General features: G+C 37.8%; 2 protein-coding genes across 3 annotated transcripts; one reads left to right on the forward strand and one right to left on the reverse strand.

Moving 5' to 3' along the window:
* Window positions 1-2,244: 2,244 nt before the first annotated feature.
* Window positions 2,245-8,123, reverse strand: DNAJB9 (DnaJ heat shock protein family (Hsp40) member B9). Of its 2 annotated transcripts, none has more exons than XM_082693111.1 (3): window positions 7,998-8,123; window positions 5,401-5,627; window positions 2,245-4,407 (listed from the first exon to the last, which is right to left on the reverse strand). In XM_082693111.1, the coding sequence occupies exons 2-3, from the start codon at window positions 5,615-5,617 to the stop codon at window positions 3,956-3,958; spliced, it is 669 nt and encodes a 222-aa protein (XP_082549237.1). In that variant the 5' UTR covers window positions 5,618-5,627; window positions 7,998-8,123; the 3' UTR covers window positions 2,245-3,955. The 2 variants fall into 2 exon arrangements, with proteins under 2 accessions (XP_082549237.1, XP_082549236.1); XM_082693110.1 differs by having other exon boundaries at window positions 7,857-8,122.
* A 116-nt stretch (window positions 8,124-8,239) lies between these two features.
* On the forward strand, window positions 8,240-16,798 carry THAP5 (THAP domain containing 5). The gene is made up of 3 exons (XM_082693096.1): window positions 8,240-8,463; window positions 12,601-12,793; window positions 13,295-16,798. The coding sequence occupies exons 1-3, from the start codon at window positions 8,384-8,386 to the stop codon at window positions 14,204-14,206; spliced, it is 1,185 nt and encodes a 394-aa protein (XP_082549222.1). The 5' UTR covers window positions 8,240-8,383; the 3' UTR covers window positions 14,207-16,798.
* Window positions 16,799-23,490: the final 6,692 nt, after the last annotated feature.

Below are 23,490 nucleotides of genomic sequence, written 5' to 3' on the forward strand. Positions count from 1 at the left end.
ATAATTCTTATGCCTAAAAGGTGGCATATTCTGCTTTTCACTAGATACTTCCACCATAGAGCAAGGTCTGGAGAAAAGTTGGGGAGGAATTTGAGTTGCAAAGTTGAGATAAGAGAAGAATCTGAATTTTGTAGAAGGGTCAGAGGCTGCAGGGCAGGAACTTACGTACCCGTATCTACTGTTACCTTTCACTGACTTGGGTTGTAGTTGATGTACACGTAAATTGCTTCATCCACCCTTTCTGACACCATCGTCAGATGGAAAGAAATCTTGGAGAAGCAGATTAGGTAAAACAAGGACCTATGCCTGATTCACTGATGCAGTATTTCATCAAAAGTCTGGTAATGATAAAATTTTAAATTACTTCCTAGTATTGCAATTATCTCCTGAATTATATTTCTTCATCGGGATTGGATGTTGGGGTTCCTCTTCCCTGCTATTAGTTTTCTTTAAATATCTGATATTCCTTAAGCATCTTTTATGAAGGACTACATCAAAATGCAGATGCTGTGAAAAGCAAATTTCCTCAGCAATTACCTATGCCTGCATTAGACATCCATTTTGAACAGAAGCTATGGTTCTGTGTTAAGTTGTTAGGACATTTCAACCAGCAGGCACCTACAAGTGAGTATGTGGTCGGCATGCAGAAGTCATTGTTCCCTACACAAGCCCAAGTAAGGAGGCTTACTCTGGGATTGGAATGCTGCCATTACTCACCCTCGACATCCCCATTCAGTGAAAATTCACTTTACCTACATTCTTTCTATGGCACCTCAATATCCTCCCTAGGAATAATCTGTATCTTTGAAGAGTTATTCTCTTAGGCTTTACCCTTAGGTACAGAGTTATTCTCTTAGGCTTTACCCTTAGGACTTACCTAAGGGTAAAGCCTAAAAGCTATCTCAGTAACAGTTTGGCTGGAAGAAAGAAGGGGGGGGGGGTAATCCAATGCAATTCTTAATGAATTAGCACGATTGAGGATTGGCCCATTCCTTCTCTTTGTCTCCTCCCATCCCCACCCACCCAAATCTGAGCCTTAAAACTTCTCCAGGACACCTTGGCTGTGATTATTTGATTTTTCTCTCAATCCAATTCGTTCTGCTTTATACCTTCCTGGACTATCTCAAAACTCCTCTTGTTTTCCAAGCATTTTTATGACTTCACTCTTATATCATCTGCCATTGGAACCAAGAGAGAGGGGAAACAATCATGGCTGGTGATTACATTCAACCTCTCATCTGGAATTGAAGGGACCAGCATTAACATGAATATATAAAACTTTAGAAACCTACTAGTGGTACCAATATCTTCTTTATTCTGTTTGGCAATGGTCTCTTTTTCCCCCAGTGTGTTCTTTTAATTGCTAAACAAACTTCCATTTCAGAAAATTAAAGTAACAACTCCAGGAATGTACACATTTTTAGTTGTCCTTGGGCAACCTGAATTTTCACAGAACTAATCTCAAAATTGAAACTGAAATTCACAGCACAAAAACTGTCTAAGATCAACCATCAGATCAGGAGTTAATTATACCAATTCTAGAGCACCAAAAAAATCTCATGTCTACTATATGCCCTATAGCATCCAATTCAAGACATATTCAATCCAAAAAACTTGAAGAATTACAGAAATGTGTTCAAGACAAAGACTAAAAGTCATGTTTTATATATATATATATGTTATATATATATATATTATATACATATTACTGTTTTGCCTAGAAGCAAAAAAGAGACTGACAGATTTCATGAGTTGATTTATGTAGGGAGTATAGATTAAGCTATTGCATTGGTCATTTTTTAAGTACAGAAGAAAAAGTATAAGTTATGGAGGAAACTGGGGCGCCTGGGTGGCTCGGTGGGTTAAAGCCTCTGCCTTCGGCTCAGGTCATGGTCCCAGGGTCCTGGGATCGAGCCCCACATCGGGCTCTCTGCTCAGCGGGGAGCCTGCTTCCTCCTCTCTCTCTGCCTGCCTCTCTGCCTCCTTGTGATCTCTGTCAAACAAATAAATAAAATCTTTAAAAAAAAAAAAAAAAAAGTTATGGAGGAAACTTCTATATTGATTACTGGTCTAATTTCCAGTACCTTATCCATCAAGCCACACAAGTACACACACCACATATATCCTTAGATTACCTACGTATCTTTTTGATATTTAGTTTGTACCTTAAGTGCGTAATGACTCAGGGTCCATTTTTTCCTTGCAAAAATTATGCAAAAGACTCAAAAGGGGGATTTTTTTAAAAAGAGAGAGAAAGAGAAAAAGAAAGAGGAAGAGAAGGGGGGGGTTCAAAAACATGTTCAGAATGGGAAAAACAAGGAATAATCAGGCCCTAAAGAAAAGGGGGACAGATGCTAATAATATAAAGTTAATCCTGACTTGAAAAATATTTTTTCTTGCCTCATTCATTCTATTGATAGGATTCAGATGATCCTTAGACCAAAATTCAAGGTATGGCTATTTTCTGGTTATCAAACAAAAGCAGTAAGTATACCTTCCAGAAAATAATTTAGATACATAGATTTAATAATTTCATCTCCTTCAGAGTTTTCAAATTAAAGATTATAATCAACAAATATAGCTTTATGCAATGTCTCACCTTTTCCCCAATGAGGCCTAAAAGAGGAAAGAATACTTGCTCTTAGCAAGCAAATACAACAAAATTATAATTAACAAAATCTTTAAGCTACCAAAATTTTGAGGGAAGGAGGATGATAAGAAAGTAAGAGAAATTACCAAATGTCAAACAAACAAGGCTGTATCAGGGTTTTCAGGTTAATCAAAAGTAACTTCTGGAATATGGTCTATGGTCAGCATAAGCAGCCCCATTGTTTATATACCCTCCATAGCTCTAGAATTACAGAATAAACTTTTAACAATAAAATGAAAACCGAGAACATCATATTGTAAATATTATATTTCTCTCACTCACACACAATGTTGTATGAGACATTTACTAGTTTTAATATGTATCCATAGGATTAATACTCATATGGAGTATAATGCAAAAAGTGCTGAACTAAAGAAATAAGTCTATATGAAAACAAAAGCACACATTTCTTAGGATTTAAAAATATTGCACATAATAAGGTTGCACAGAAATTACTGGCTGTTTTTACAAACAGAATGAGGTATTAGTCAATCTCTAGATAAAGATGAGTGCAAAGAAGAGGAACCACACACACACACAAAATACATAAATCCATATAAGACTTAGAGAGCCAACAACAAAGAAAGAAATGTGAAATGATATATAAATTAGCTATGATTTCTACACTACAAAATCATTAGCCAGGGACCAAGCATGTAACAATCTCTTGGTAATATTTCAAAAGTTTTCAACTTTCTTTCAGCCAAATAGCTATGAGCAGTATGATCATTTCACTTACTCCAATTTTACTGCAGAAAGGTACGGTTCTGTGGTAAATATTAATCTATTTACTTTCTAAAGTTTTCAGTGGAAAGATACTGCTATCCTTTGCTGAATGACTCAATTACAGTTTCGTGTACATTTAGCAACCCAAATCAGAGATGCCGCAGAGCATGCAATTTTAAATTAGCAAAGGTTTCACTGCAAAAATCATTCAAGTTCACACAATTTAAATCTACAATAAGTTTCAAAGTTTAACCTTTAAATATATATCAGGCAAACTCAATCTTTTCTTGGTATTAAAACTGGCCACGCAAGTAAGCCCGAGGGCAAGTAGAGAAAAAAGACCAGGCAGAATTATAATATCTTTGTTGAAGAATCTTTCCTATCAGGGAAATTAATAATTAGCTATTTTCTACTGAGTGTTGCTGAATTTGTCAAAAACATTTAAATACATTTAATATCTATATCAAGTTAAGTGAAATCATGCACTTGTCAAAATAGTTCACAGAAAATTGTTTCGCATCAAAGGGTATTGAAGAAAAGTCAAATAGTTGGCTTTAGTGAGAACAGAAAAATAGTGAACTACTGTCCTGAACAGTCAGTGTATGTAGTAACCATATTTCCTCTTCGTTGAGTCACAGTCCTGCAGTGCTTGCTAGATCCGTGGAATCTATTTTCAGTCTGTACTGTATGCCGATTGGTGGTGTCAAAACCACTAAAAGAAAACATTTTCTCCATATCTTCAAACATGTCATCAAACAGTCCACCTCCAAAAGAAAACTCCTGGAAATGATGTCTTTGTCTACTGGAACCATCCTGGCGTGTCTGGAAGTGATTCTCAAAATGCTTCTTGGACCGAGTGTTTTGGTTTTGACCAAAAAACCCAAAGTCTTTAAATAAGTCATCAAAATTGAAGTTAAATGATTGCTCAAAAGGACTTCCGTTACCTCTTTGTCCTTTACCATTAGTAAAAGCACTGTGTCCAAGTGTATCATACTCTTTTCGCCTATTAGCATCTGAGAGTGTTTCATATGCTGAAGAAAATAAAAATACTTTAGTAACTTAAGATAATGAAAATTGCATATACCCAAACCTCTTCAGATAAGTGAATTCAACTCTCTATTTTAGGGAAGGATTTCATATACCACCAATAAAACCAAAACATTACAAACATAGGGAAAAAAAAAAAAGTTAAAATGAAAGTTACAAAAGGCAGGGCCTTTGTCCTATTTACTGTATAGTATCTACTGTCAGAATAATGCCTGCCCCTAGTAAATATCTAATAAATATTTGTTAAATGAATGCTACCATCACTTACAAATAAGCATGTGGGCAGCAATTATGCAGTTATTTTTCATATTATTTGGGTAAAAACATTACTTGTATAAACAATTTAATGGTCCAATATAACCAATCAAGAATTCAGATTTTTCACTTCCTTACTAATTGAAGTGTTAAAGTTTATCTCCAACTCTCTACTCAATTACCTTCACCACCATTAGTTACTGAATACTCAGGAGGTCTAATTTGTTTTAAAACTAGTCTTAAATCAAAATTTGTTTAATATTTTTCCTTCAAAGATAAATGTAGCTTTTAAGTATAGATCAAGTGAAGAAAAAAAACCAAAACATTTCAAAGTCTATTTAAATTTTTTATACTTAGTATTTTTGTATTTAATCTCCATATTTGGTAAAAACTGTTCCATAAGTTAGCTTCCAAGTTTTGGGTATCTAAAATTCCTTTTAACTTGGAAACAATAAGCAATTTCATATACAACAGAAGAATAAAGTGATACATTTTTAACAATTTAAGATCTATATAACAATAAAAATTTATTCTACCACTCAGCCATCCATCCTTGAATCAAAGTAATTGTGGTAGGAAGATAGTCTCAAGAATCTCACTTTAAATGTAGACCCCATCCTGCCACCCATCATCGCAGTATCTCCAAATACATACACTTCTTAGCTATCATTCTCCCTTACCAGTTAGTATCTGTGAGACCTCAGAGATAGCCATTTACTTACCTTCTGCAATCTCTCTGAATTTTGCTTCAGCATCAGGGCTCTTATTTTTGTCGGGATGGTACTTCATGGCCAACTTGTGAAAAGCTTTCTTGATTTGGCGCTCTGATGCTGATTTTGGCACACCTAAGATATCATAGTAACTTTTTGATGCCAAAATTAATTCCGTTATCATTAAAATGCAGATCGCAAAGACGAAAACTGACTGGGGAGTAGCCATTTCTAAAATCCTAAAAAAGAAAAAAAAATTATTCATGAAGCTATTCTTAAGACTTTTTCTTTTAAAAGAAACCAGTGGGGCACCTGGATAGCTCAGTCCTTAAGCCTCTGCCTTCAGCTCAGGTCATGATCCCAGGGTCCTGGGTTGAACCCAGCATCGGGCTGCCGCTCAGCAGGAAGCCTGCTTCTTCCTCTCCCATTCCCCCTGCTTGTGCTCTCTCACTGTGTCTCTATCAAATAAATAAATAAACTCTTAAAAAAAAAAAAAAAGAAAACCAGTGAACTTTTAGGATACAAGGTATATTTAATGTAGTATCAACATGTTAAGTATATAGTAACTGTCCTGTGCTTTTTCCCCATGTTATTTCATTTCACAGGTTTTATTATCTCTATGTTGGTTGTAACTTTTTTTTTTGGACAGAGAGAGAGAATACAAGCAGGGGAGCAGCAGAGGGCGAGGGAGAAGCAGGTTTCCCACCAAGCACGGAGCGGGATATGGTGCTCCATCCCAGGACTCCCAGGACGCTGGGATCATGACCTAAGCAGAAGGCAGCCGCTTAAGCCTGAGCCACCCAGGCACCCCTGGTTGTAACCTCCTTAAATGCAAATGTTAATTCAACCAAATTGAGAAAAAAGTCTTTCTTCACTTTACCTTTTCACTAATACTCTGTGGTCATACACAGAACAGTAACAAAAGTATTCAATAATGTTTTTTACCAACAGACACTGTGAAGACTTATCATTTGTAAACAATGTAAAAAGGGTAGAAAATCCAAATAATTTTAAAAAGGATGTCAATTTTCCTTTCAAGAATCCATATTCTAAAAGTATTAAAAATAAAAGTATTTACTTCAGGGGGAAAAAAGTATATTACCAAGATAAATAGCCCAGGATATGTGAATTGGTAATCCTCCCTCCCTAAGAAAGCACCAACTTCAGCTTTCATTTCGGCAAGGTCAGCAAGGATTGCAAACAGAAAATCTCAGTATCATATTAATACTGACAATATGATAGACTGTAATAATTTTTTCATTGCAAGATCCCAAATATTTAACCAGAAAACATGTATTAATGGGTTTTGTTAAAAACTCATAATGGCGGGACGCCTGGGTGGGTTAAAGCCTCTGCCTTCGGTTCAGGTCGTGATCTCTGGATCCTAGGGTCGAGCCCCCCATAGGGCTCTCTGCTCGGCAGGGAGCCTGCCTCCCCCTCTCCCTGCCTGCCTCTCTGTCTACTTGTGATCTCTCTCCCCTTGTCAAATAAATAAATAAAACCTTAAAAAAAAAAAAACTCGTAATGGAATTATTTCTGCTAAGGCTACCAGAAAAATAAACTTTCACAGTCTATACTTCAGATAAGTTAAATACTTAAGTTCAAACTTCCCCGAAGTCATTTAAATATTTCCCTAACCTTAAATAAGCTTTCCCTAAGAATTCAACTTGGAATTCTAGACAGTATAGATTTAATGACGAATGTGATCCTGTTTTTTGAACTCTGTACGAGGAGTTAACAATCTATGATGACATAACTAGGCTGACGAAAGACACTACGGTTTGTGGAAACCGCCTGCCTTCCTCTCCTGTGGCCTCTTCGGAGCGTAATTAGCAGAAGGATTCCTCCCTCCCAAAGAGTTACTCGTACTCACGGGTACTAAAGATCAAGTACAACCCCTTCGTTTAAAGAACGCAAACCGAGGGAGTCCTGGGGCCGCCACCCGGACTGCAGGCACTTCTGCAGTCAAAGGGCGGGTCTAACACGGACAGAGAGGCACACTGCTGGTTTTAATAAAGCTTACTCCACTGTATTACCTGACACTTTCTGAGTAGGCCCACTTTCGGATTATACTGACTTCCACCCAAGAGGGACCCACCGGACGGCGGCCTGGGCCTTACGCCCAGAGCCGACGGCCGGCTGGGTTGCGCCGTCCAGGCTTCACCCCGAGACGACCGATCCTCGTCCCGTCCGTCCAGGCACCGCCCTCACCGCTCTTCTCCGCCCGGAGGCCAGCCCTGGGAGGAGCTGTCCGACGCCCGAAAAAGCCGGCTGCCAACCCAAAACACAAAACGCCCTTTTCTGTGGTTTGGTCATCTCCTTTTTCCTAAACCCTCAACAACACCAGGCAGCCTGAAGCCCTTGCGACGACCGTGGCGGACGCCGAGGCCAGGTCAGGCCACAAACACCGGCCGAGGCCTCGAAGACGCTCTAACCACCCTCCCCGCGACCCCGGCCTCATCCCTCACCCGCTCCCTCCGACTGCTGCTGCTCCTCCGCAGAAGAGGCGCCGGCCGACTGACGAGCGGCTCCACACGGCCCGGCCCTTCGCCCCGGTCTCCGAGGCCTCCCGCAGCCGGCGCGCGCCCCAATCCCGCTCGCACACAGACCTAGCACTCCTCCAGTCGCCACCGCGTCCCCTCTCAACCCGCTCCTCACTGGCCGGCGGCCCGCAGCTGCCGCCACCTCCGGAGAAGACCTACACGAAACGCTTGCCGATTGGCTCTTGCTACCCCACCTGACCCTGGCGCCCTACGCGCACGTGGAAAACTGTTGTTGCCGCTCAGCCTGTGCATCACTTCCGGCCCCAACCTCCAGAAAGGGCGGTGCTGCAGCCCGCAGAAGCGGAAGTGAGTCGACGATTGCGACGCCTTTCCGCTCGGCCGATTCTGGCGCAGGCGCAGTGCCTCGTGAGGCCGGGATTTTCTCCTATATCTTGGCGAGGAGGTTCCCGGGCCCTGTCGCAGGCCCTGATTTGGGGGGCCCCACCCGCGCGATGCCTCGGTATTGCGCAGCGATTTGCTGTAAGAACCGTCGGGGACGAAACAGCAAAGACCGGAAGCTGAGTTTTTATCCGTAAGTTGTCCCTGGAGCAGAAGTGTCCGCCTTACCTTTGGACCGCGGTCCTGTGGCGTCTGGGGCTAGGGTTTGAGGTGTCTGGAAATTCGTCCTCTGCTCTCCCAGCGTGTTCCTTCACTGCGCCGGAGGAGGACGCGAAGGCTCGAATTTAGTTTCCCTAGAAATGGGTTCTAACTGAGCAAGGTCGCGGGGCTGCTGGCGAGGTGTAGGGGCCTTTTGGGGGTGTTAAGCCCTTAAAAATGTGCAGTTTGGGCGGTGCTCCGTGGTTTTCGGAGTGTTTTTCCCACCTCAGCTGATCTCCTGTGTCATAAAGGGCGTTAACCACCAACTAAGGTACACCTCAAACCTGCCAAGCGGCAAGGTGCACCCAGCAGTTAACCTGCGCCTTCTGTGAGGTTACACAGATGTTCCTTAATTACATTTTTTCTCCCGAGGAAACTAAGGGCTTTCAGAAGGATTATTGAAAGTTTTGTGAGAGAGCCGGAATTACAACCGGTCTCCTGCTCAGGGCTCTCTATATACTCTTCATTCGTACAGAGAACAGGGTAACTGTTGTGCCAAATTCCTACTGCCAGGAACTAGTTCCGTGAAACCACAGAAGTACTCATTTTTATTTAGAAGAACAGGGAAACAGTATTGTGTAGGCATTTAGAGTCCAGGCTCCAGAGCCAGACTCAGTAGGTTCAAAACCTGGCGCCACTACTCTGTAGCTGACTGACTTTCTGCAAATACTTTGAACTCTGTATGCCTCAGATCTTTCACCTGTAAAGTGGAGATATTAATCGTACCTACTTCATGTAGTGTATAAATAGGTAAAAGGAGCACTTGACATTCAGTGCGTGCTTAATATACATAAGAATCAACATATTTACAATACTCTATTTCCTTTTTTCTTGTTTGTGAAAATATATCATTTAGCTCTAACCTGGTCGTCTTTTGCTCTCTCATTTTTTTCTAGCTATTTTGTGAAGTCTGTTTATCTTTAGACCAGAAGCTCTCTGTTGATGGACACGGTTGCTTTCCATTATCTTTTTTCTTTTTTCCTTAAGATTTTATTTATTTATTTGACGGAGATTACAAGTAGGCATAGAGGCAGGCAGAGAGAGAGGAAGGGAAGCAGGCTCCCTGCTGAGCAGAGAGCCCAGTGCGGGGTTGGATGCCAGGACCCTGGGACCATGACCTGAATTTAAGGCAGAGGCTTTAACCCACTGAGCCACCCAGGCGCCCCTGCTTCCCATTATCTTAACTAGTGGGAAGAAACCTGATAACCTGAGATAATTCACATGTGGCAGTATTTCCAGGATTGTTTCCCAGTTGAAGCCCACAAGGTGCAGAGAGGGATTTGGGGGGAAATGCTAGTATCTTGAAAGCTATGGCTTTAACAAATCAGGTGGAACTTGATTTAGCCCCATTTCCCAGACTTACTCAGCCTTCATTGGGGTGGGGGGGGGTGGATGACCAAACCTGACTCCCAGATTCTTTAAATCTTTCCATAGTTACCGTTTTATTTATTTATTTATTTATTTATTCATTTATTTAACAGAGAGAGAGATCACAAGTAGGCAGAGAGGCAGGCAGAGAGAGAGAGAGAGAGAGAGAGAGGAGGAAGCAGGCTCCCTGCTGAGCAGAGAGCCCGATGCGGGACTCGATCCCAGGACCCTGAGATCATGACCTGAGCCGAAGGCAGCGGCTTAACCCACTGAGCCACCCAGGCGCCCATAGTTACCGTTTTTAAGGAGGTTAAAATAATATTGTCAGAGGAAGTCAATTATAAAGATTTTTTTTCCTCAAAATGTAAATTTACTGAAACTGGATTTTTTATGAGTTTTTTTTATTTCCATGTGTAATCTGCCAAGTAAAAGTTGAATCAGTTTTATTTCCCTAATAGCACCAGACTTGAAGAATTGAATTTGTTAATGCTAACACTGTAGCAAGCTGTACTGTATATAAATTTGAGAATTCAGCTTATGTGTGCATATAGTCTTGAGTTTATACTGTGATTATTTTGTGCCTTTTTGGGAATTAATAAGCTGGTGAAACAAAATTACTGAACAAAATGAACTACTGCAAAGGTACTGAGTTGTTTAGGAAACCTATTCCAGAAGACTGCTTCGAGGTTTACCTGCTGAGAAAGCACTGCATTCCTGTTACAACAAGGATATTCATAGAGTGATTTTTTAAAATTGTTTGGTAATATAGTATATAGGAACAATAGAAATAATTAACAGACAGCATCCTTGTACTTGAGATTACATGTGAAAGTATTGTAAAGGGCTTATTCTCAGTTTAGATGTAGCAGTAAATGTATGTACTTTTCTTTTTTTTTTTTTTAAAGATTTATTTATTTATTTATTTATTGGACAGAGAGAGATCACAAGTAGGCAGAGAGGCAGGCAGAGAAAGAGGAGGAAGCAGGCTCCCTGCTGAGCAGAGAGCCCGATGCGGGCCTCGATCCCAGGACCCTGGAATCATGACCTGAGCCGAAGGCAGAGGCTTTAACCCACTGAGCCACCCAGGCACCCTGTATGTACTTTTCAATGGCTAACAGAGTTCAGGTCCTCTGAAAAAACTCTTTGTCTTTAAATGCCTTTTCTGGTTATGTTTCTTATACTTAGAACCTGAATTCTTGATGTGTGCAAGGTTAAAGAATTTTCAAACAATGTATGAATGTTGTATCTGTGGTGAGAACTTCAAAGATAGATCATTGATTTTTCCATATAAGTGTATTGGGGTTAAAAATTATTTCCTATAAAGTACCCATATTCCCTTTTCCTTAGCATCTTATAAAGTTATCAATATTTGCTGGATGGCGGAAGGCATGCTATTATAAACCATAAACTAAATGTCCGGGATTGAGAGGGAATGTGTAATTGCTGCTTTTTGTATGAGAAACCTTAAGTTACCTTAAGCCTATTTTAAATACTAATTAAAAGCCTAATTAAATTTTAGGCTTTAAAGCCTAATTAAATTTTAATATTTTATGCTATTTTTTAAAAAACCTTAAGTTTTTTTTTTTTAATAGGATATTAGACTCATAAAATCATTGAAAGAAATAGTGTTAACTGTTCAATACAGTTTTAACTGAAACCTCTTTAGACTGGTAGGAAAAGGTTTTCTCTCATTTTTTCATTGGCCCAGTGTTGCCTATAAAATACATTCCAGTGTGTTAGCACCAACTCTAAAGGTTATTGTTGGCACAGGAACAACACATATAAAGAACTGTCTTACCTATCTCTTTATTTTCTCCTTCATTTATTTCATGTTAGAGAACATCTGAGTGTTCTTTACAACGTGTTTAGTTCTTGTGTCAGTTTTCTTTCAAAACTTGAATTTTAGGGTTCTCAGTTTAGAAATACTAGACTAAATTACATATGGGTAGAATTGAGGCTGACTGTGGTAAAGGGAATAGAATATTAGCGGTTTTATAAGATTTAGTAGTGATTGTCAATTAAGTCACTTATTTGAACTAACTTCTTATTTTTTAAATGTTAATAAGAGCCTAAAGTTTAGTACTTCCTTGAATTACAGACAGGACACCATTTCACTTGTTGTGTCAGTATAGATTACATTTGAATGGGACTTTGTAATTTATATAGTTCCAGGCAAAATATACAACAAAATAAAAATAAAATATAATCCACAGAAAATACGAGTAGATTTTATCCTTTGTTGGAACATATTTTACTTGAAGGGAATTGTTATATTTTACCAGCCTTTTTTTTTTTTTAAGATGTTACTTATTTAGAAGGAGAGAGCATGCATGTGCATGTGTGTGCAGGAGCAGGGGGAGGGGTAGAGGGAGAGAGAGAATCTCAAGCAGGCTCCATGCTCAGTGCAGAGCCCAATGTGGGGCTTGATCCATAACCCCAAGATCATGACCTATACAGAAATCAAGAGTCAGATGCTCAATTGACTGAGCCACCCAGGTGCCCTTACCAGCCATTCTTCTGAAAAGCTTTGTCTTCTAGCTTAGCCATTTTTACTATAGAGACGATGTAGTGATGCCCTGAAGATGCTCTTACATGGTGTGGATTGTTGCCTTGCTTTTTTGCAGCACTCAATGCATAGATTACCTATATATGCATTCCTGGAATTTGCAAAAAGTACAGCAAAGTTTTCCTTTTTTAATTTCAGGTTTCCTCTACATGACAAAGAAAGACTTGAAAAATGGTTAAAGAATATGAAACGAGATTCATGGGTACCCAGTAAATACCAGTTCCTGTGTAGTGACCATTTTACTCCTGACTCTTTTGACGTCAGATGGGGTATTCGATATTTGAAACAAACTGCAATTCCAACAATATTTTCTTTGCCTGAAGACAATCAGGTATTGGAGGAAGAACATAGAGGAGTGGGGGATAATGCTGAGCAGGGTGGTAGGTTGCAGGGTGGCAGGTAATGAGGTTAAGGGAGGGAGCGGGAAAGGTGACTGCTGGAAAACATACTTAAGAAAAAAGGAAAATTAATTTACACTTTCACTAAAAGTATGGTAATTAAAAAATTTTAAACCATTAAAAAAATTTAAACTGAAGAACAAAAGATAACATACATAAATCATTAAGTTATTAACATAAGTTAATGATCTGAGATTTTGTTACTAGTATTTGAGTGATCTGAAATATTTCCATCATGTATTGAATATGCTTAATACTTTTTAAAAAACACTTTAAAGTATGTATGGGTTGTTATATGCTTAGAACATTTTTTAACTGTGTAAATTGACTTGACCAATATACTGCTCAAAGTTATAATTAAATACTCAGAACTGACTAATAACAGAAAGAGGTTAGTGAGGACATCTTTAGAATTTGAAAATGTTATTTTCTAGGAAAAAGACTCTTCAAAAAAAAAATCTCAGAAGAAAAAATTAGATGATGAGAAAGAAGTATGCCTAAAAGCCAAGTCACAAGAATCATTTGCATCAAATGAGCTAAAGAAAAATACGGTTAATACAGATATTCTCCCTGAACACACAGAATTACTTAATTCATCTACTTTGGTGAAGCTACCAGCTCCAAAACCAGAAGGTATACAAAATAACATATTAACTCTTAATCTGGTTAAACAAGATATTAAAAAACCAGTATCTACCTTGGAAACATCAGTTACCCAAGACATAGATATAGGTGGTTTTCACACATCTTTTGAGAATCTAAATTCTACAACTATTACTTTGACAACTTCAAATTCAGAAGATATTCAGCCATCTTTGGAAACCCAAGAAGTGTTTGAAATAACTACAAATCATCTTGCTAACCCAAACTTTACAAATAATTCCATGGAAATTAAGTCAGCACAGGAAAGTCCATTCTTAGTCAGCACAATTACTAAAACAGTTGAAGAATTAAATGCAAATAAAGAATCTGTTATTACCATTTTTGTACCCACAGAAAATTCCAAACCAATTAATTCTTTTGTATCTACTGAAAAAGAAACCGTGGAAATGGGAGATCTAGACCCTGAAGGCTCCTTATATAAGGATATAGACTATGAGACAGAAGTCTTACAAATTGAACATTCTTACTGCAGACAAGATATCAATAAGGAACATCTCTGGCGGAAAGTCTCTAAACTACATTCAAAAATAACTCTTCTTGAGATACAGGAACAACAAACTCTTGGAAGATTGAAGTCTTTGGAAGCTCTTATACGGCAGTTAAAACAGGAAAACTGGCTATCTGAAGAAAATGTCAAGATTATAGAAAACCATTTCACAACATATGAAGTTACTATGTTATAGAGTGTAAAGAAGTTTTAACGCTATGGCTTATATGAGCTTTTGCAGCCAAACCAAATTACATGTAAAGTGAACTTTTTCCTGTATAAGTTCTCATCTTAAGCTAAGAAAGTGTTCTAATGTTAAAAACTGCATCCTGTTCTTGTAATGTTCATTTTTAAGAAAAACTAGAGAGTTCTTGGGCTGTAGAGAACAAATTTCTCTACTTGGTAATCTTCCAAATTGAAGTAGAGTGAATAAATAATATGATTCCTTAAATCAGAGAACATGAATATGGTGAAAGGAGCCCAAAAGACAATATGGAGGTATCAGTCCTGATTCTACCATTGGCATATCACATGGGCAGATTACTATTGAGCCTCAGTCATAATCTGTAATCTGTAAAATAAGGGCACTTACTAAATCTCGTCTCTTTAGTTTCTTTTCTTTCTATTAAGATAACTTTCTTAATAGAACAACTTTTTTATAAGGTAATATATATATACATAATACTATATGTTGGCTAGTATTTGATGTTATTTACTGTTGGATTATCCTCAAAATTGAATTCTGTGATGTTTGATTTTTGACTACAGTTATTTGTAATAATAAAGGAAAGTACTCCTTTTATTATTTATTCCAGTTTAACTAAAATAACCATCCATTAGCCCAGTTCATGGGAGAGGTACTTGAAGCTTAAAACAATATGTTATTTCAGTACTTTATATGTAGCTGACCATCATTATACGTAGTCACTTAATCTTAACATTCTGTATTTAAGGTTATAATTTGTAAACCAAAAGTTTTAATGAGGTTAGTTTTTTAAAAATCTATATATTACTACATTTTAGAAATCAGCTTTTATCTATTTAATGTGTAGCTTTTTAAAATGTGTGCTTTTGTTATTTTTAAAATTACAGAATGATAGAGTAGTACTTGATATTATACATGCCCACTTATATATATTTTATTAAAATTTATAAGCAAGAAACTATAGATAAGTGGTAATGTTCTTAGACAAGTAGAAAGGAATGATGGTGATATAAATAAAAATACTGCCTCTCTCCCTTTGAATGTTTTAAAATGTGAAAGCAGACTTAGTTGGAACAACAGAAATGTGAAAAATAATGATCTTGGGGCGCCTGGGTGGCTCAGTGGGTTAAGCCGCTGCCTTCGGCTCGGGTCATGATGTCCGGGTCCTGGGATCGAGTCCCGCATCGGGCTCTCTGCCTAGCAGGGAGGCTGCTTCCCTCTCTCTCTGCCTGCTTCTCTGTCTACTTGTGATTTCTCTCTGTCAAATAAATAAATAAAATCTTTAAAAAAAAATGATCTTCTAAAATTGGCAGTTAATATAATTAAATGTTACTGATAATATTATTGAGCAAGTTCCTATCAGCCTGATTCATACTTTTATCATCTTGTTTTATAAAAAATACTATTAACTGTCTTGGAGGGTTTTGAGAATTCTGTGAGTAACATGTTTTTAGTTCTGGAAAATAGGAGGTGCTCAATAAATATTAGTTGACTGCGTAGCAAATAGTATACTGATTATTTTGTAAATTCATGGTGATTATTTTTGGCCACACTTTAGTTTTTTCAAGCTAATAAAATTAATTGGTATTATATATAAATAAGTGCTAAATACAAATGTTGATTTAAAGATACCTTTGTTATGTGACCATGGGAGAAAAACAAACCCTTAAATTTTTGCATAAATTATGTGCAGATAATTGGTAGAGTTAATAAGATGTTTTAAAGTATTCCCATGTTGCATTTTACAGTACTTTTTTAAAATAAATAGTACAGATGAAAATAACCTTGGTAAGTCACTATAAAATATGTTCCAATTCTGTTTTTAATTGTCTAGATTGTGTTTTCTCTTAAAGGTTGTAGTTTACTCAGGAATAATTAAACTAGTTGTGTTTCTTTAATCTTAATAAATTATAAATATTTAAGATATTTACTTGGCTTGCCTATATTCAGTTCAGGATGTTTCCAACCTGTTAATTTCTAAATATATTTGGGGGTTCTGCCCTACTTTATTTCTTAGTTGGATTATTATAGGGTCTCTTAACTAATCCTTGCCAATATTTTCAGTCCCTTCCATATCATTCTGTATTCTGCGGTCAGCTTTTTACTTCAGCTGTAGATCTAACTATATCATCCACTCATTACTTAACTTTCCCAACTCAGAAATTGGAAATTACCCTTGAATACCTACAGAATAAAGCCAAACTTGTTACCATATATGATCCTCTGTGATGTGCTTCATCCTGTGTTCTAGCCACAGTGGACTACTTAGTATTTTATGTAGCATTTTTCAAACATGCCATGCAGGTGACTTTCTTTATGCTTATTTTATAACCTAAATTCAGCCAGTGAATTGCAGCTTTGGTTGAATTATGTTTCTTTTTTTCCAGTCAAAATTGTTTCCTTTCTGCTCCTCCAGGGCTTTGTTTTATAACATTGTAACAGTGTTTGCCTTTATACTTTTTTGTATCAGATATCTATGCCTGTTCTACTAGATTGTAAGCTTTTTAAAGCAGGGTTTTCATTAATCACTAGTTTCTTTGACAATATAATTTACTCAATAAATGTTTGGATGAATATTTTGAATTTGCCTACTTGTTTCTTGTCACTTAAAATCAAGAACCTTCTTACAAGATGGGTCCTTGATACCTTTAGAATGTTTAGGGAAGGACATAGATCTTCACATAATCTTTGAAAATTCCATGTCTTCAGTGGACAGTATAATTTACCAAGTGTCTGCTATGCCATCTATGAATTGATTTTCTTGTGGAAGGCTATTCCCACTCCAAAATATTTTCTGCTTTCCATCCTATATAATTAAAAAGGAAGTAAGTCCAAATATGGCTATAGAATGTATCTTATTCTATATTCTCTTGTGTATTCTATTCCCTTAATAAGAGGTGGAATTAATTTCTCTACCTTTTTTAATCTGGTGGGCTGTGTGAATCCTTTGACCAATAAAATACAGTGAAAGTGATACAGCCAGCCAGTCTTAGACCTTAACTGGCCTGGCAGCTTTCACTTCCTCTTTGGAATAGTATTTTAGAATGCCAGATGCCCTACAAAATGTGTGATAACCCTGAGACCATGCTGGATAAGCCAAAGCCACATGGAGAAGCTCTAGAAAATGATACATCAGACATATTAGTGAAGAAGCCAAGAAGCAACTCTATTTCTATTACAGAATCGTGAAAGACAGTAATTGAAGTCAAAAGATCCCTGGAATTTGAGGAGAGGGTGTGAAGACATGTTTTAAAAATGCAATTAATATTAAGAAGTCATCCCACAGAGCTTGGCCTTTTCTAAACTGTCAAAAAAGATTCTATTCTCTAGAGAGGATGAAACAGAAGTTCTTCAGAAAATATGGGCAGGGATGCCATACTGAGTAGAGGTATTAAGTGGAAGTTTTTTAAGTTGAATTATGAGCTCCAACCCAGCCTCTTTCACGTACTTGGTTTCCAGAACTATGGCAACCAAGCTTACACCCAATAGTTTTCTCTTGGGATTTTGACACACTCATGAGAAAAGAACCAGATTTCACATCGGAGATTCTGAGTTCAGCTAAGCCACTGCAGCAGTGATAATTCATCTTTATTGCAGCAAAATCACTTGAGAAGTTTTAAATTTTGTTCCTTATGCAAACTAGCTAAATCGTTCTGGTATAAAACCTGAGTATCTGTGGTTTAAAAATTTCTCTCTAATTATTCTCGTATACAGCAAAAGGTGAGAATCCTTGCTTTATAATAAAGCTTATGGAAATGACATCCCTGAGTACAGAGATATTCATCATTGTCCTGCCAACTGACAGTCAACAGTAAACTGAAAGTTAATATTAAAGATAGCATCAGACACATGAAAAAATGTTCATCATCACTAGCCATCAGGGAGATTCAAATTAAAACCACATTGAGATACCACCTTACACCAGTTAGAATGGCCAAAATTAGCAAGACAGGAAACAACGTGTGTTGGAGAGGGTGTGGAGAAAGGGGAACCCTCTTACACCATTGGTAGGAATGCAAGTTGTGCAGCCAATTTGGAGAACAGTGTGGAGATTCCTTAAAAAAAAATTAAAAGTTAAAAATTGATATTCCTTATGACCCTGCAATTTGGTATTTATTTTGTAAATACCAAAATATCTTTGGTGTTTACCCCAAAGATACAGATGTAGTGAAAAGAAGGGCCACTGTACCCCAATGTTCATACCAGCAATGGCCATGGTTGCCAAACTGTGTAAAGAACCAAGATGCCCTTCAGCAAATGAATGGATAAGGAAGATGTGGTCCATATACACTATGGAGTATTATGCCTCCATCAGAAAGGATGAATACCCAACTTTTGTATCAACATGGATGGAACTGGAAGAGATTATGCTGAGTGAAATAAGTCAAGCAGAGAGAGTCAATTATCATATGGTTTCACTGGAGCATAACAACACGGAGGACATGGGGAGATGGAGAGAAGGGAGTTGAGGGAAATTGGAAGGGGAGATGAACCATGAGAGACTATGGACTCTGAAAAACATTCTGAGGGTTTTGAAGGGGTGGGGGTGGGAGGCTGGGGGAACCTGGTGGTGGGTGTTATGAAGGGCACATATTGCATGGAGCACTGGGTGTGGTGCATAAACAATGAATTCTGTTACACTGAAAAGAAACTAAATTTTTTGAAAAAGTAGTAAATAAGAAGAAAGCTGCAATTTAGAGAAAACACTATGTAAGTAGAAGAAACATTAGGGGAAAGAATCCAACTATACCAAACATTTACTGAGAAGTATGTTGCACGCTAGAAAACAAAAGCAGTAATGTTTTTTAAGATGAATATTAATGAAAATAAGAGCTCTAGTAATTTAAAATGTGGTATTAGGGACTCTAAGGCAGGTTTTTGTTTTGTTTTGTTTTTTAAGATTTTATTTCTTTATCTGACATCACAAGTAGACAGAGAGGCAAGCAGAGAGGGAGAAACAGGCTTCCCACTGAGCAGGGAGCCTGATATGGGGCTTGATTCCAGGACCCTGAGATCATGACCTGAGCTGAAGGCAGAGGCTTAACCCTTTGAGCTACCCAGGTGCCCCGAGGCACATTATTTTTAAAAAATCAGAACTTCAGACACAAAAAGATTTTACCGACTTTCAGCAAGGGAAAAAACCATAGAGGGTCAAGAATAGAACAGCTTCAAATTTCTGAATGGCTACACTGGAAGCAAGAAGACAGGAGATCAATGATCTGAAAATTCTGAGGTAAAAAGATTGCCAAGGTAGAATTCTATATCCAGAGTCTCAAAATATTGCCACCTCTGTATCCTCTAAAGCAGCCTTTGGAAAATGCATCCTACAGAAATAAGGCCATTAAAGAAAATCAAGAGAATGGCTTCTAAAGATATTTCCTAGATGGTAATTTATCATTCAGTTGCTCCAGAGATTAGAAATAAGAAAAAGGAAATCCATATCAAGAAAGAAGCTGAGGAAATTACAAGTTCGTGGTTAGGGGAGGTCCCAACATAACAGCCTGATCACAGGCCTACAGAGCCACCAGTCCAAACTGCAGTCAGACTCCATCAAACTTGAGGTCAAAAGGCTCAAGGAGGGCGCCTGGGTGGCTCAGCGGGTTAAGCCTCTGCCTTTGGCTCATGTCATGGTCCCAGGGTCCTGGGATCGAGCCCTGCATTGGACTCTGCTCAGCAGGGAGCCCACTTCCCTTCCTCTCTCTCTGCCTGCCTCTCTGCCTACTAGTGAACTCTTGTCTGTCAAATAAATAAATAAAATCTTTAAAAAAAAAAAAAGGCTCAAGGACAGAGTTCTTCAAGAAGATGAAAACTGATAGAATAATGTGTTAACACCTTCAGAGGACTCTCACATACCTGGGGTAGAATTGAGGGTTGAATTAATAATAATTACAAAGAAAACTATACAAACAAATCAGAACAGATGTTAACACGAAATATGTAGAAAGGTCTAGCCATCATATCTTAGTACAAACTGTATTTACATAGTGGAAATAATGCAAATGAAATACAAACACCAATACATTAGGAAGAAAGTGTGTGGGTGTGCATTCATGTTTGTTCTGGGGCCTGGAGCAAGGAGTAGGATGATGTAATTAGAGAAAGTCAAGTTCTCATCAACCGTGATGGAATATCAAAAGATAATGCCTAAAGGCAAAAACTTTAAAGATAGCAATTAAACATGTTGAGATAAATAGGTAAATACATAAAGAATCCAGATATATCGGGGCTCCTGGGTGGCTCAGTGGGTTAAAGCCTCTGCCTTCCGCTGGGGTCATGATCTCTGGGTCCTGGGATCTAGCCCCTCAATCGGCTCTCTGCTCAGCGGGCAGTCTGCTTCCTCCACTCCCTCTCTCTGCCTGCCTGTCTGCTTGTTATCTCTGTCAAATAAATAAAATCTTAAAAAAAAAAAAAAAGAATCTAGATATATCATTTGACTGAAGAAATGAAGGACTGCAGTTTTTTGTAACAAGGCATAAAGGATGCTGACTTTTTAAGCATATTTTTAAGACTAATGTGTTTTTTTCTATTCATCCTTTAGGACTGACCTATTCATTATTTTATCTAGAAAGTCTTCATTTGCCTTTCCAAATGCCCTCTGTATTCAGTCTATTAGCTACCTTTACTTATCCTTGTCATAATACCTATCTTCCAATATCATTATTGCTTCTTTACTTGTTTTTATACCCCCAGTATAAATTTTCATGCCTTCAAATTGTAAGCTTTTTACAAGCTTTTAAGTTTTGTTGTGTAACATAATTTTTTTTTTTTTAAGATTTTATTTGTTGGGGACAGCATGAGCAGGGAGAGGCAGAGGGACAGGGAGAAACAGACTCTCCACTGAGCAGGGAGCCTTTTGCAGGGCTCAGTTCCAGGACTCAGGGATCATGACCTGAGCTGTAAGCAGATGCTTAATCAGCTGAGCCACCTGGATGCCCCTAGTACAATTTCTAATACAGAATGGGATCTCCATAAATATTTGTCAAGTGAACAACTTGTCATGTACTAAACCATACTTCAGGAACTATTTTGTTGGATCTAATTCTGTCTCCACATTGAGATAGTCACCAGATAACCAATTTGCAGCTCCATGATTCATTATGGCCCCATTATTCTGGCAGGCTTTGTTAAATTCATTATAATGTAAATTATGCTACTTATATTTTTTAATTTTTTTGAGTTTGGAGATGTTACAACATCTAGTGTCTGCAGTTTGTAATCTATACAGACATTTTCTATCAATTTCACAAAACTTGAGAACTAAGCTCTGACATGTGGTAATACTTTAAATTCTTCTTTGGCATGCTGTATATAGTAACTAGTCAGAGTGAAGTAGCATTCCTTCCAGACTTGACTTTTGTAACTTGGAGTCTGAACTACAGGAAGACTCCAGAAGGGTCACTAGATCCCCTAAAATTTAATGCAAACTATTACATGTATAGACATTTTTCTGGAAAGAGAAACCATAATTTCTATTATTTTAGGAAAGGGATAAACGACTCCAAAAAATTTAAACAATGCAATTATACCATATATTTTACATTGTGCCATAAATCATAAATCAGAAGCTTTTTACATACTTGATTCCCTAAGCACTCTGAAACAAAAAAATGGGGAAGGTTCTGTTCTAGATTTGAATACACACACACAAAAAACCCCACCAATTTAGCTATGTGGAGTAGAACTGGGATTAAAAGGAAAATCAGCCCATATCCAAAAGTGGGCTGGGTAAATTCTGCACAGAATTCTTAAGAGTTTCAGACTAGTGTTATTTCATATTTTCTGACAAATAAATTTTAATGTTTAAATTATTATATAGACCGTCAGAAAAATAAAACCAAAGAGTATGTAAGTACTATTTTGATTATTGGGAAGTACTATTTAAGCTCAGTTCACTTGTATATTGGTTACTGAAATATAATTCAAATGAGAAGAAATGGAGCAGGAGCCAATTTCAGAGGAAGCCTAATCTTTCTTTCAGCGCATGGTTCAGATTTTCATTAATAAAAATGTGTAGTGTTTTAAGATGCACAACAGGCTAGCATATCGTAAGTGTGAAATGAGTTTAATTTTATTGAACTTGCTAACTTGCTTAGTCTAGGTGAAAATGAATTTACTGACATGAGACTAGAACATATCTGAACTATGAATGAAAAAGAAGTCAATCTGTTCAATGATGGAATATTAAAATATGAGAAGGATTTTTTGACGGAATGAGGTGGAGAAGCAAAGTGCCTCATTCAGATTTTCCAAACAATCCCCAGTCACTAAATAGGAAAGCATTCATCTATTACTCTTTGGAATATTTAATGATATGTTAAAGAGAGATTTGGTTTGCTTTGTTAAATTTGGTGCTTTGGAGGTCTGAATATCAAAAGTTGGCATATCAACTTGCAGTCCACCTGTAACTTTAGTTTTATTAACTTGGGGAATGAGAACATGTAAAGGGAAAATATGTGGTAGAATATGGGAGGGATGTAGAGCTGAGACTCAGGATGGAAAAATCTGTCTTGCCACTGTAATATAATCTAGTCTCCTTTGTCAGTAGGCAGAAGCACATTACTGGGTATCATCACAGAAATGCATTTCTGAAGAAAAGTACTGTAATCAAAGCCTTTTAATGAGGAAAAAAAGACAGCCAAACCAGTCCAAGTCACACGGAGGTAAGCTGCTCCTTCCTTAGCAATAGCGAAATACTGAGGATGAAGAGACACCTCTATTCAGAATAGAGAGTGAAGCACCTAGTTTTAACAAGTATTGGTTGGTAAGGGAGAAATTGCTCCAAGCTTAGATAAAGTGGTCCCACAAATTTCTCCTTTCTGTCTTCTTCTGTTAATCTGGGCAAAACTGAAATAAAAACTTCATGGCGGCGGACAGGGCCGGGGGGGTCGGGGGAAGGGGTGGCTTCTATGTATCACTGAAGAACGATTTCAGATGTCACTTTTTTTTTTAAGATTTTATTTATTTATTTCACAGACAGAGATCACAAGTAGGCAGAGAGGCAGGCAGAGAGAGAGAGAGGAGAAAGCAGGCCCCTTGCAGAGCAGAGAGCCCTATGTGGGGCTCGATCTCAGGATCCCTGGATCATGAGCTAAGCCGAAGGCAGAAGCTTTAATCCACTGAGACACAAGCCCCCCAGATGTCACCTTTTCTATGTGATCACACACACCAGATAGTTGTTCACTCCTCTGTCTTCACAAACTCTGTGTCATTATACCTAGATCATTATTTGTCATAATTACTGCCTTACTTAATTAATTATTTGTCATAATTACTGC

Source organism: Mustela nivalis, assembly GCF_964662115.1.
Source record: "Mustela nivalis genome assembly, chromosome: 12".
NCBI lineage: Eukaryota > Metazoa > Chordata > Mammalia > Carnivora > Mustelidae > Mustela > Mustela nivalis.

Excerpts from the sequence above, each read along its gene's own strand:
- DNAJB9 (XM_082693111.1), bottom strand. The coding sequence starts at position 5,617 with ATGGCTACTCCCCAGTCAGTTTTCGTCTTTGCGATCTGCATTTTAATG. Across the intron at positions 4,408-5,400 it reads ATTCAGAGAGATTGCAGAAG|CATATGAAACACTCTCAGAT; the intron begins GTAAGTAAATGG and ends TATTTTCTTCAG.
- THAP5 (XM_082693096.1), top strand. The coding sequence starts at position 8,384 with ATGCCTCGGTATTGCGCAGCGATTTGCTGTAAGAACCGTCGGGGACGA. Across the intron at positions 8,464-12,600 it reads CGGAAGCTGAGTTTTTATCC|GTTTCCTCTACATGACAAAG; the intron begins GTAAGTTGTCCC and ends TTTTAATTTCAG. Across the intron at positions 12,794-13,294 it reads CTTTGCCTGAAGACAATCAG|GAAAAAGACTCTTCAAAAAA; the intron begins GTATTGGAGGAA and ends GTTATTTTCTAG.